This window comes from Temnothorax longispinosus, chromosome 6, assembly GCF_030848805.1.
Source record: "Temnothorax longispinosus isolate EJ_2023e chromosome 6, Tlon_JGU_v1, whole genome shotgun sequence".
Lineage (NCBI taxonomy): Eukaryota > Metazoa > Arthropoda > Insecta > Hymenoptera > Formicidae > Temnothorax > Temnothorax longispinosus.
The window spans coordinates 7,445,820-7,459,698 of NC_092363.1; the positions used below are offsets into that span (position 1 = coordinate 7,445,820).

Sequence of the window (13,879 nt, forward strand, 5' to 3'; positions counted from 1 at the left end):
AGAAGAGAACGCTTCGGCCCGGGGATAAAATTACGTGGAAACCGTGGAACAATCAGGAATACATATGTACAATGTCTTATAACGACAACAAAACCGTACCCAAATTTTCTCGGCGTCGGTCACTCAATTTCTACATACTAATTTTACAGACTCGACAACAGGGACACTAGTCGATTACTACGGAAGCATAAAAGAAAGGCGCTGAGAGTATGGGAGCTAGGTATCTCCATTTCGAACGAAGAAATTAAAGGAGTAAACGATCGCGAGAGTCAACGTGACATATTATTGTACGGAGCTTTTTCGCTTAATTATTGGCGTCTCGAGCCAGTCTGAAAATAACCGTACTCGGCGACTCAATGCGGGAAGATATACAGCTGTTCTCCATTCATTCGTCTCGATCAATTCGCGCGCGTTGATCTCTTTAATGATCGAGCGAGATATCAAAAACCGTTGCATGTACAAGGTGGGAGATGTGTGATGAGGTGAGGTGTGGTGGTGATCGGTCATCAACGCAACAACCAGAGGGCCATCTGTAATAAATTACACCAAGGCATATTTTATTCTGTTTTTTTTTCCCTTTTAAATACGAGTTTAGTGTCGTGTCACTAGTGTTCGCTAATTATTACGTTAAATGGATGTGATGTTGGCTGCTGGTTGTTATTATAACTGTAATTAATTAGTACTTATTAAAATCAAAATGGCGCAGCAAGTAGATACACGGGCAAACACGGGTGTTCCTCACTTTTCCTCGTCTCCGTATTAATTTAGCGGTAATAACGCTCGTACTTGGTGTATCTAAACTGCGATCTGAGGATTTCGTTCCTGCTTCGAAAAGAAAGTGCTTCACTGTTTGCGGTTTACGTACTACTACCGAGTCGCGCCCTTTGCTTCCGATTAATTTCGACATTAACTTTTTTTTTTCTTTTTCTTTCCTTCGTCTTCATTAGAAAGATGTAGATATATTTCGGTTATTGATAATCAATTATGTATAATTAATAATAATAATATTAATAATCGGTAATAATCATATTAATAATTCCTTGTAATAAATGTAATGCTTGGTACACAGAGATAACAAACGACTCCACTTATTGCCGCGAACAAAAAGGATACTTACAAAACGTGACACATGCACAATACTAGACAAAAACTCGAACAACACAAGAATGACCAGATTAATTTTCTCGTGTTTTTTTTCTTTTTTCTTTCTCTTTTTTTTTTTGCTTTCTGCACCGCCAACCATACAGTGGCGTAGTATGATTTCTTGATTATATCTGCGGGCCCAATATTATATTTTATAAATTATACCGATATTTAATTATCTAAAAAAAAATTCTAAAACGTCTTGCTTGAAACGTCTGTCGTATACCACTCGTTGACCTACACCTATTTTATTCCTTTCCAGACATGATTGTAAAGTCCGTTTTTTTTTTCCAACCACGCGTGAGGGTTTGAGACAAACTAACAAGATGTTTGCAATTCTGGATGATGATAACTCAATTAGTAAAACTGAAACACCTCCTGTGGTTCAGCGATATAGATAGTAAAACTCTATTCCAAATCATAGATAGTCTGAATAATGCTCTCGAGGCTCTTGCGATTAATTCTTCTCATCCTCGTCGTCTTCCTCCTCTTCCTCTGATGCCTCAGCAAGCCAAGTTAACCAGGAGTTTACCTATAAACGACATAAATATCGCTCGCATGAAATTTCAAATAATTCAATTTCACTTATTCGATTAAGCGTTACTTGTTATTTATCCTTGATTCTCGAATTTGAGAAAAATTGACGTAACAATTATGAATTTTCAAAATATGCTATAGTTGTAACACAGAACTAGCTTGATATAAACCCGGAATTAAAAGATTCATGTAAATAAAATCATTTGTATGCAATTGTAGCAAGAAAAGTCCTTGAATAAAAATGCCATGATGATTGCACATTTACCTGGAACAATGCCTTGCCCTTGCCCGGATAAGCATCAGTAACGGTGTCTCTCCACTTGTGGTATGCTTCCTCTTCGATGACTTCAAGGTTATAGAGTGCTACGAACCATCGTAGCAGCAGCCCTTTTGGAAAATTGTGCGAGAAGCAGAACACTTGAAGCGCATGAAGAGCCGTAACTTGGGAGTCGATGGTAGTCAGGAATGTGCGAATGAAGCGTGCATATTTCTGCAGTAACGCACTTTCCTTCTCTTGCAGCTGTTTGTCTGGATTTACGGTCGGATCAATACTGGGCGCCAATGTTGTCTCCTATTTTATATATTATATAAAAAAAAAGACGTTAAAATTTTACAAACTAAAGAAGATTCTAATTTCATTAGTAGTTTTGTCATTTAAAAAGTGATACGTATGGGAATAAGGTAAATTCACACTAACCCCGGTGATGTACTTGAAAAGTACATTCATCATAGCATTAATGAAAGCGGGATCAGAATGATGTTGGGGATCCAGCTTCTCCTTGATCCATTTGTAAAGAGCGTTAGGCGCCGGATCAGCTTCTAATTGACGCCACATATCACCCTGGATTCTGAGAAGAGGGTAGAGGAAAGTCAATTCCCGATCTTCCAAGATCTCGCCCAAACGTTCTTTCGTCTTCTCCGCTTCTGGCAGTTGGCTAATAAGATCCACCTTGCTCTCGTTGAAGATCTGTGTGAGTCTCGCCTTGCCCTGGGTCTTGTGGAGTTGCTGTAGGGTCAGTAGGAACAGCGGATGATGACGACCGTTTTCTGTTTCCGAGGCGAGATCCGTCAATTGGATTAAATTGTCCACTATGGCCTTAGCTGTCAGGAAGGCAACGTGGGACGCTACCAAAGGCACGGTGCTCTCCTTCTCCGAAATACTGGCCACTAATTCCTTCCAGCCTTCGCTTACTTGCTGCAGGGTGAGCAAGTTCTCTTTTTTCAATTCAGCCACGAGTTTGGCAGCGAGTTCGCGTTCAGAGTCTCCACGATCTAATGTGTTCGCATACACTGTGCAGATCGCGTGACGCAAAAATCGTTCGGGTATCTTAAGATCTTTGAAAGCCGCCAGAGCGTCCTGCACATTTGTGTGGGACGCGAGGTCATCCATTAAGGCATTCACTTTCTTCAACACTTCCTCTCGTGTTGGTCCTTTGTCCTTTCTGTCCCTAGCCTTCTCCCGTTTGTCCACAGGACCTTGTTTGATCACGATAGCAGGTGGTGTTTCTTTGTGCAGTAAAGGCGAGCTGGGCTTCAGAGCGGTAGTACGTAAGAGAGGCATGTCTGAGCCCCGTCCTGGGAACAAATCTGTTAATTTTTTACGATTAGTTATCATTATTAATCAATCTTTTAGAGCAGTACGTTCGCCATTATGGAAGATGATATGTGAACGAATATTTACCATTGTTGAGAGGTAGGTTCAAGTTGATGTTAGTTTGTTTGAACATCATCGAATTAGCCGAGGGTCTTAGAGATACTTCTTCCGGATGTCCTCCGATCAGCATCTTGTTCTTGTTGAATCGAAGTTGTTCTTTATTGCTACCTGTGTGACAGACAAAATAACAAATATCCGTAAGACGTGTTATTTAGCATTAGTTAATAGGGAATATTCACGTCATCGATACTCACTGTTGTTAAAGTTTTGCGGCAAATTATGTTGAGGTTGGTTGCGTTTTCCTTCGTAATTGTTCTGATGACGACTCTGGTTTTGATAGTAGCCCCCTCCTGGCTGATTACGTTGATTATGGCGATAACCAACGCCAGGAGTTCCTGCGAATCCATTCGGACTGAATGGTGGTGGTGGCATACCGAATGAGGAGGGAGTCAATGGTATACTTCCCATCATTTCCACGTCTAATCCGCCTCGTCCCATTTTTCGTAAAAACTCCGCACCGAGGCGATCCTCTCGTCCTCTATGGAAACCGTTTCCCCGCGATGGCTCCTCGTTGTCGTTGCGGATCTGATTAATCGGCATCGGGCCTTCGGTGCTCGTGGCCTTGCGCGGTTTCCAATCATCACGGCGTAACTCAATCACATCACGCAGCATGAATTTGATGCGTAGAGGAAGATCCCTACTCTCTGCCAGAGAGTTCATACGTTTGAAGTATTGATCCATGAGTCCGCGGCCCTTATCCGAGTCAAGGATACGGCCGCAGGTACGCATAATCTGGCAGAGGCATTCGATATCCTCCGCCGCGTCCCCCCGGGATCCCCCTCGCCTTTTCTTCTCCAGCAACTGCTGGATGCAACGATGTAAAATCGGCTCCGACACGATGCCCAGCTTGCCGAGCTCCCCAATGAACTTGATGTTACCAAGCATCTTGCGCTTGGCCACCTGTCGGCGCTCTTCTTCTTCGGGACCGAGCTCATCTTGATTCTCGAATGCCCCGGTTGCTTTTGAACGATTTTCGAACTCGTCTTCGCACTTGTTAAGTAAAAGAACTCTGAATGTGCTCTGGCCTTTTTGACTTTCATCGATCGGTTTACGGGGTTCAAAGTTTGCGGCTTCGTCAGACAGCTGTTTGCACAGCCGTGCGTACATAGAACTGTACTTGGGTTCATCAAGTGCTTTTTCGAAGATCTGAAAAATTAATTGACATTTTATATATGCGACGCGTTACATACGGTCAACAGCGTCCTTGTTAAGCAACATTTGTTTTTTACGTACCAAGAAAATAACACCCTTGAGAATCACATGGGAATTAAGCTCAACGTTGAGCAGGTCGTTGCTCAGCTTTCCGAATTTTTCCGGTGTGAGCTTGTTAAGAATACCCCGCACCTTTCTAAAGATGAGATCATTTCGGCTTTCTGGGGTGAGTGCATCGCGTCTAACAGTTGAAGGAGGGATCCAGCGTAGCTCAGTGGATAGGGAGCGAATATCGTCCCTGGAAGGCATCGAATTTTTCTAATGTCAGTGTCACAAGTAGCAACGCAACGATTTGTGCGGACGTAATAAGTAATCGCTTTCTCGCGTTTGTATTGTTTTTTTTTTTATTTTTTTTTATTTTTGCGTTACTGCCAAGGTAACTTTATGGACCCTGACCTTCCTCCCGAGACACGAGAAGCACCCCCCGGTCCTGTGGGGTTGTCCGTTGTTGCGCGTGTTTTGGCCCCCTTAGTGATAAATCACAGCACACAGATCTTCCTTGAGGAAGCTGCAAAAATTACGTCACACGTTAAACCAAATATTCCATACGTCTATCTCAAGTATTACTTATTTGTAACTTATCTCAAGTACACAATATTATATTTCACGCCTGGCAATTTAATTCGCGTGTCTAAAAAATTTCAACATTTGAATCAGTCAGCTTGAAATGCACGCAGTTTTAAACGTAAGCGTACGCAGCCCTCTCGTCCGCGCGAAGTCCTCTTCTCCTCTTTTCCCTCGCTAAAAGAGATAAGCGCGATCGCAAACGCGGTCTATCGCTTCGGCCAACGGCGACGTGCCGTTGCGTTGCAATGAACTCGTTCAATAATATTCGAGGACATTCCTTTCATCGCTACCGTGACCTATATGTGCCGTTTACAATCGTAATTGCGCATGCGAGCGCAATTTTAGAGAAGCTTCTACTCGCGCGTTCGATAAATGGCGCACGCGAGTCCTATACGGTTAACGCACTCGGACCAAGTGGTTCAAGGATAGAATCATCAGACGCGGGACGTTAACGTTTCGTGAATCAAACGACCAGTTGTTGCGCAACATACTTTCAAGTCAGATTGTAAAAAAATAAAAGAAAAATGATTTTCAAACTGTAGATTAGATCGAGCTTCAGATTAGACCGACGACTTCTCCTTGGAATCGAGACTTTCGCCAAGGAAAAAAAGCATCTCTTGCTCATCCGCGGTCGAGAGGAATGCGTCGGTGGTTTCGGGACACCCTGTAGCCTTCGGAAGGCCTTCCACGCGGACGAGGCAAGGACCTTCTTTCCCCGGGGAAGAAGACGGCTTTGATCTTGCTCGCCTGCCTGCCTGCCTGCCTGCCTGTCTGCTTGCCTGCTTGCCCGCCCAGAGAACAAAACGATCGAAACCCATAGGGCGAGGGGGAACGTCGAAGAGGAGCGTATGTGGGGCGCGGCTCATGGTCAGACGGTCAATGAACCCTCTTCTCCTAACCCCCTCCCGTTTCACCTCGACCGATCATCTCGCGGACCCCGCCGTCGTTCGGCCGAGGTCGGACGACTTCGTCGGGCTGCTCGACGGAGGTCGTGCCCGTCCGGACGTCTCTACCGGGTGTCCCGAAAGCGCTCGATTAGAACGATCGACAAAAAGTGGCTGGCTTGAGCGACACAACGGTACCTTGTAATTAACAAAGAAAAACCTATTTGGGAGAAGGACACGAGGGGCGAATAAATCGCAGTTGCAAACTGATATTACTTGGGAGAACAATTCACGTCCTCGCGAGAATCGCGCGCTAATAATTCAGTCAATAATTCTTGTCCGACTATAGGTTTTCGTCGAATCACGAGATCGTCGGGCGTAAATTGACGCAGACTTTGACACTGTGTAACTTTGAGAAACAGCGCTCGCTGTTCGTGCCTAACGAGAAAGAAATTGACGGCCGCGTTTAGCGATAAAACGTATAACGAGAACGCAAGGCTGGCTTTTACGAAAATAGCATTCTCTAAACATTTGGTTTCGACTTGACGGCCGTACGTACAGCCTGGCTAAATGCGCAATGAAAATATCCGGTCTCTCACGGACGCATCCGAGCAGCGCAAGCTTGAATACCGCGAAAGAGAGCGAGAGAATGAGAGAAAGAGAAAGAGGGAAGGAGAAAAAAGAAGAAATCAACCTGCTGAAACGCGTCGGAGTAAATTTCTGAACGCGAGATACGCAAAACTGACAGAAGGTTGCCCCAAATCCAGAAATATATCGAAAATACTAGATACTCGTCAATCGTGACACGGCAAAATTGCGCGTCTCGCGTCTTCGGACTTTGCGTCGCGGAACTTTGAAACGACGGACTCGCCGGGATGTTCACGCACCCGCCACGTGACGCGTACGCAGGGTGATATTCCGTCCGAATTTTCAGCCCGGCCGGTCTCGGCCACGCAGCCGGTCGAGAGAGTTATCGAAAATCCGCGAGACCACGTGCCAGCTCGGGATCGCGCTGCAAAAAACGATCGACCTTCGAGCTTTTGCAGGCGGTATTCATTTGCATCTGCTTCATAAGCACGTCTCGCGCGTTAAATCGCGACGCGCAGAAACGATTAACCGACACGGCGACACGTGGAAAGAGAGAAAGAGAGAGACAGAGAGAGAGAGAGAAAAAGAATTCCACGCGAGAGCTGCAGCTGGGATCGCCGTGCAATCCGCGAGGTCAGGATTACAGGAGCACACACGTGTCGGAATTCGCAAGATAATTAAATAAAAGGCGCGCGTGTACGGCGAGAGGATGCAGCCTTCGTCCCTCGTACAGCTAGCTCCTTCGTCTCTTGGCGAATACCGATTCCGGAGCGCATATTTACGACCCGGATTGGCGTTACCCGTTATTTAGCTAGTCAAAAAAAAAGATATCCCCGAGATACACCCAGCCGCCGCGTTAACTTCGTTTCTTTAGGCAACCGCTATTGTCGACCGTGGTAACGATTCCGCGATTGTCAATGGCCGAGAAGATCACGCCGTTGGAACGCAGAAACCGCATTAACATCGCAATAAATGATAAACCCGCGATAACGAACGATAAAAAATGCTGGACAAACAGTGACAATTAATAACTTCAACGAGGAACGTAATGACTGTAAAATGAGCAACGATTCTAGCAGCGAAGAGACGAAAGATTTAAGACCACGGTCTCCGAAACAAATGATTCTTTTTACGAACGTCAAAACGATGTTCTTTCGCGTTGTTAATATCGGCAAAAATGCTCAATTTTTTAGTCACGTTATATACGCGTGAACATGTTGCGCTTTAGAACAAAGAAAGACACTCTATCATCGCGATATTTCCAACGCCAATGAATAATCGTTCGGTAATTTCGCGAATGCGGACTTTCCTGTTTCGATGTTTGCGCGCCGGGCTTCGGCGAATTAATTTGCTCTCTGTCAAGTGAAATAACATCGCCGAATGAAATAACGGAATTAATCGGATGAAACTGAATTCGCAAATTATTAATACCACCGGCGAATACGAAAGCCCGATTTTATATCCTCGAAATACGGACGTATAAAAGGGACATGAAGGGGGATGGATATATATCTATTCGCTTCGGTATTACTCGACGTTAATAAATAACGGACAATATGATAATAAATTTAATGTAATATTTGTTGATCCGTAATAATACGACAAAAATCACACAACTGGGAGGACAAATAAATAACCGGATAAATTAATTCTAAAGCTGCCCCGTGGACAGCCGTTTGGTTCACGAATGATTTGCAAATTAATGAACGTAACGCTCGACGGAAGATCGACGTTCGTCGTCGTGCGTATTTGCCTTTTTTTTTTTCAATCGTTTTTTTTCGTCTGACAAACTTCGGGAATCCAAGAGTAGTCGACCTCTCGCGAAAGATAAAGAAAAAATGACGGAAATATACCGCGGCTTTGTTTTGCGCGATCGGCCGCGCGCCTTCAGGCGACCGACGAAGCGACACGCCGACGCGTGGTCTCCTTGAGAGAAATCGTCATGCACAAGGTGGATGACGACGGCGCACAAAGAGATAGCGACGGAGTGACGCAAGGCAAGCGGGCAAAACGCGAGCGAGCGGACGAGCGAGCAAGCGAGCAAAACTTCCACATCCCCCTCACCCCGCCGAGCGGACCATTACTTTCCGTTTCCTCGCGACACGTCACTGATGCGCCGTGAGTGCCGTGACGACTGTTCTCTACACAGACCTGCCAACTATGAAGACTCGAAAGGCTAGAGGAGGCGAATCAAATGGCAATATAAATGGCCTATACCCATTTTAAGAAAGCATAATGGGGAACGGGGAATAATAAAAAGAATAGCGGAGGCGAGCGGACTTGTAGTCGCTGCTGACGAAATCACCGCCGGAAGCAGGTCGAGCAGGTGCAAGTAGAAATCCTCCTTTGACTGGAAAAAATCAAGTGGAAAAACTAAAGGCGAGAAATTCGTATGCGAAGAAAGAGAGAGAGAGAGACGAGCGAATTAGAGTTCGGCGATTAGACTTCGAATTCTGGTTTCTTTACAGGAAACAAGCAGCGAGTCGCTCGCTCATATTTTTCCAGGAAGGAATAATGAAAAAAGACGGGCGAGTGACTCACGTAACTCGTCGATGAAAGTAATTTCGAAACTAATAAATAGATAAGCAGAGTTATTCATCCAAGCATTTTGATAGAAGAGATAAGCGAGGGGAATTACGTGCATTGTCTCCGAAACTAACGCAAGGATAAAGCTAACGGCACAGTTGTTCTTGTAACTTTTTCAATAAGAGATAATGGAAGGGAGAGAAGGGAGTACGTTGACATGTTTCTTAACTGAATAACGAATTTGGTTATTACAGTTACAAGGGAGAAAACATTTTACGGCTTTCCTCAAGAACGCAGGATCTTGGCTCAAATGCTTAATCTAGAAATGTTTAAAAGAATATTAAATAGAAATAGAAGAATAAAAGCAGATGACTGCTTCTGCGCAACCTCGCGTCTTTCTAAGGAAAAGCGCGATACAAATTTTAGTACGTGATAATTAACGTTTCTGTCGTTGGAGCGCATGCAAAGTTGACCGAGTGGCTGGTCGAGTAGACGAAGAAGAAAAAGCGTGATAACGTTGATAAGCGTCTTTATCTTGCGCCTCGTGTGTACACGAGAACACCCGGGAATTGAGTCATCCAAATATACATATATATAACGTCGATAACGTTGTCGCAAGAGCGTCCCTACATCTGACAGGATTCGCAAGACATTCGTTTCAGCTGCTCCTGATTGAATGGAAAGAAAAATCCACGTCTGAGGATTATCAGAAGGATCTGAAATCCGATGTAGAATAACAAGAAGCATGCTTGCGCTTCATTGTGCCGAATAAATGTGCAACACGAACGTATTTATCGATTCATGGACAATTAATAAGAATATTCTTTACACCTCTAAGGCCGGCATTCATAGTCAGATTTTATTTCAAGACCGTCTTAAGCAATATCTTAAGATGCTAATACGGCTCTGTGATTAACGACGTCTTAAGATTGTGCGTAAGACGGTCTTAAATATAAGATCCAACTATGAATATCCGCCTGAAACATCCAACGTTTCTCCTAGGACGAAAAGATTATAAGTTGGTATAATTGTAAAGGTCTGCTTCGCGACATGACGACATCGTCGTGTCGAAAATAGATTTATAAACGCATCGGGCGAGAAGAGGCACGTAAAGAAAATCCCAGAGCGAAGAGGTAATTTCGTTCATCGAGGCGGTCGACGAGAGTCGATTTTTTTCACGAGGACCAAGACGAGGAGGAGCGTAAGAAAAATTCAAGTCGCAAAACGTCGGCGTTCATTGATGCGCGTAACGCGAGCGTAGACTAGATATACGGCCTCGCGGAACGAGCGGCTGAAGGAAAATCTATTCGGAGCGTCTATTCATAGTCCGATAAGCGTTTTCAAGTCTGCCGTGCAACAAAAGAGGGCCGACAACGGTGTGCTCGGTGTGCGCCGACACGGCCGTTTAAAGGCGGATATGCGGCGACCTAGCCGACGCAACGCGACGCGACGGCACACGAGAGGCACGCGTTTAATGGAACAGAACGGGTTTTTCAACCAGGTGTTTCGTGCCGACATTCCTTGAATTCTCCCGCGAACACTTAGAGCATCCGACTCCCTTGCAGACGCTTCGCTTCTCTCGGCGAAGTTACGAATTCTAAATTATCGTCGCAAAAGGAGGGACTGTCTCGGTCTGTCTGTTGCGTTAATAGATGGTATATATACGTTCGAACTCGATCGTCTGGATTGTCTTGACCGTTGACGAAACCATCGATTCCTTCCGAATCAAAGCGAAGGGGACGAGAGAGGCCGTCTTCTCGCGAAGAAAACCGTCTCGAGACTTTTCACGCGCAGCGCAAAATTACCGCGAATCGGAGCTGTCAAGCCACCACCGACGCACGAGGGAGGGACGATATATTAATAGATCTCGATTAGATCTTATACGAGCAACTCGATTATTAGATCCGCGAAGCGAAGCGCGCGCGTCGAACTTAAAAATAGCCCAGGCGCGCCTCGCCACGTGACGAACAACAATGAAAAAGCGTTGCTGGAAGATACACGAAATGTTTCCCGTTCTTAACTTTCTCCTCCCCCCTCTGCCTATACACCCCCGCGCAATCGTGCGCGATAAGTATCTTTTTACGTACACCTCGCGTATACAGGGTATATTCGAGGGCGCATGACCGGGGAGAGCTAATAAAATCGCCTATCGGTCGAAGCCTTCCCTTGGAAAACGTCAGAAGCGTGACGAGCGTCACACGGCCTGCCCTCGTGCCTCGACAAAAAGTCGGTCGGGCGTGCATGTGGCACTCCGCGCGACTCGACTCGATTAGAGTCGGCATCGATCGACGAGGAGGTAACACACGCGTGCCCCAGGCCCCTTGGAGTGGCCCGTCCGCTCGACGCGGACGAAGGAGTGCCCGTTGCATTTCCGAGAAGGCACAACTTCCGGAGGGAGAGAGACGGAGACAGCGAGAGAGAGAACGACGCGATCTGCTCTCCTTCTCTCTCCCTCCCTTGGAAACGACGCGTAATGGCGAGGATTCGCTCGCTCGCTCGCTCGCCATATTCCGAGCCTTAACCCCTTCGCGTATACCCCTGGGGACGAGGGTCGAGAGGGAGGGGGGCGGGGGGAAACGTAGTTATTAAATCCGAATACGTATTCCCTTTTCTCCAGCCACGTAGAAAGCAATGCCATTTTGTTAACGGCAGAGTTTCCAGAATTTCTTTATATATTAAATCCTACGCGCGCGCACACGTATAAAAAGATTCTGGAAACTGTCGCGTCGCGGTTAATGGAACGGAACGTGGAATACCGACAATGTACGGGAAGCAAATGATGCGAGACGACACATTATCGAAGCACGTGCTCCAATATTTTGGGTCGGCACGCGTCCTTTCAAATATCTTTCTTTCGAATTTTCCCCGAATTGGGATTAAATCGCCACTACCTGAAGATTTTTTCCGTCGATTTAAAAACACACACTTGTCGAAAAACGAGTTTCCACGTTTCGTTCAGCTTTCTAGGAGATTGTCGGTATTCCGGGGTTAACGATACAGACGTGCGATGACGCGGAGGAAAGGAGGAGGAGGGGGAAAGGGGGGAGGGAGGGCCGTCAAGAAGTCCGCTGGTCGGTCTGGAGCGAGTTTATCTACACCGAGAGATCCCGGGAAACCCGCGATAACGAATCTCGATAGCACGTACACGTGAATATCTCGGCGCACGCCGCGCGCCGTGGAATATTCGCGACGGACGGATCCGCCTAACGGGAACGTCGCGCGACGAGCGACGAGGCCGACGGAGGAGGCGCGAGCGTCGTCTCCCCGAGGAGAGAAGCGTGGCGTCGAAGGCACGTACTAATTCCGGAATTCGTCGAGGCCGGAGCCGGAGAGGGCACGCGCGACGAGAAGGGCGGCGGAGAAGGCCCTCTTCTCGCTCCCGGTGCACGCTCCCTGCCTCGAGAGAGTCGAGCGTCCCTGTCGCGCGAACGACAAAGAGAGAAACGCCCCGATCCTACGTCTCCGCGTCGGCCTCTTCGTGGCTCCCGTCGGCGTCGGGCGACGGCAAAACTCAGCACCAGAAACCGCTTCGTCTTTTCAGCTTCTCACTCCGCGACAGCCGAACCCCCCCTCCCCCCACCGCACACCGAAGCCAAAGTGTCAAACGTGGGAGTTGCGTGGGCGACGGCGAGTCGCGAGACGCTTCGCCGCGAGTATCCCTTTTTCTCCTCGTTTTTGGGAAAAGAAGACCCTCGCGGCGGAACGGAAACGTACGGGCGGGCGACCGAAGAGAGAGAGAGAGAGAAAGAACGAGAGAGAGCCCTTCTCTCCGCTGGCCGACATGACGCGCCGACCTACGGCGGCCGCCACGGGGTCTCGCGGCCCCCCCGAGCGAGAGAGACGAGACGACTCGGCTCGGCTCTCGGGGACTCGAGAAGATTCCTCGCGGCCGCCGCTGCACCGCGAAACGTGGCCGCGCGGCCGTCCGCGACGCGGAATCGCGCGCGCCCGCGCTCGCCCGTTCGTCCCGCACGCGTTTCGCCGCGTCCACGCCGCTCCGCGTCCGCAAATTCGCCGCGCAAAGCCAAGAGAGATCACAATAGCGTTTACTTACGGCCCGACCGTTGTTGTTTCTGAGGCTCTCACGGCTCTCCGCTTTCGCAATCTGTCGGTCGCGCTCGGCAACTTCCGCGAGACGATGACTGGTCAAGCCAGCGTTCGGCACGCGACTGCGTTCGCGACGAGACGGGCGACGCGCGATCGTCGCGCCGGCCGATCGGATAAATCCTCGCGTTGTTATTCCGCGCGGACTCCAAGCACTCGCGCCGACGAAAACCCACGAACGTCCTCGCCTCGCGGATCCGCCCTTGATCTCGGCGGTGATGATACCAATGGACGGTGCGCTAGACGCCACTACGCGAGTCGTCGCGAACGGAACGCCCGTCGGTTTTCCTCGCGAGACGAGAATCGTCCGGGAGAGCCGCGTGCGGACCGTCCGGTCCACCGTGGCGACGTGTCGAAAACGATCCTCGATCGAGGATCGAGATTTCGTTTGCGATTCGACTCGCGAAGGATCGACGACCGGAAGTCGGCCGTCTCCACACCTCGACTTGAGCCCGGCGGTGCGCGTAATTTTCACCGACGGAAATCGAACCGAGCGAAAACCTCGTCGCCGGGACGAGAGTCGACCGGGGAACGACGATCGCGAGAGAAATTTCAAGACCCCAGGTCGACGGGCCGCCTCGCTCCCCGTCAATCCGTCTCGGGA

At 48.0% G+C, this 13,879-nt stretch overlaps 1 protein-coding gene across 2 annotated transcripts; it reads right to left on the reverse strand.

Annotated features, from left to right (window-relative positions):
* Nucleotides 1-531: 531 nt before the first annotated feature.
* On the reverse strand, nt 532-13,493 carry Nat1 (N-acetyltransferase 1). 2 transcript variants are annotated; one of them, XM_071781628.1, is made up of 8 exons: nt 13,226-13,492; nt 5,003-5,114; nt 4,628-4,844; nt 3,589-4,540; nt 3,362-3,502; nt 2,378-3,267; nt 1,946-2,251; nt 532-1,675 (listed from the first exon to the last, which is right to left on the reverse strand). In XM_071781628.1, the coding sequence occupies exons 4-8, from the start codon at nt 4,499-4,501 to the stop codon at nt 1,601-1,603; spliced, it is 2,325 nt and encodes a 774-aa protein (XP_071637729.1). In that variant the 5' UTR covers nt 4,502-4,540; nt 4,628-4,844; nt 5,003-5,114; nt 13,226-13,492; the 3' UTR covers nt 532-1,600. The 2 variants fall into 2 exon arrangements, with proteins under 2 accessions (XP_071637729.1, XP_071637728.1); XM_071781627.1 differs by having other exon boundaries at nt 4,628-5,114; nt 13,226-13,493.
* Nucleotides 13,494-13,879: the final 386 nt, after the last annotated feature.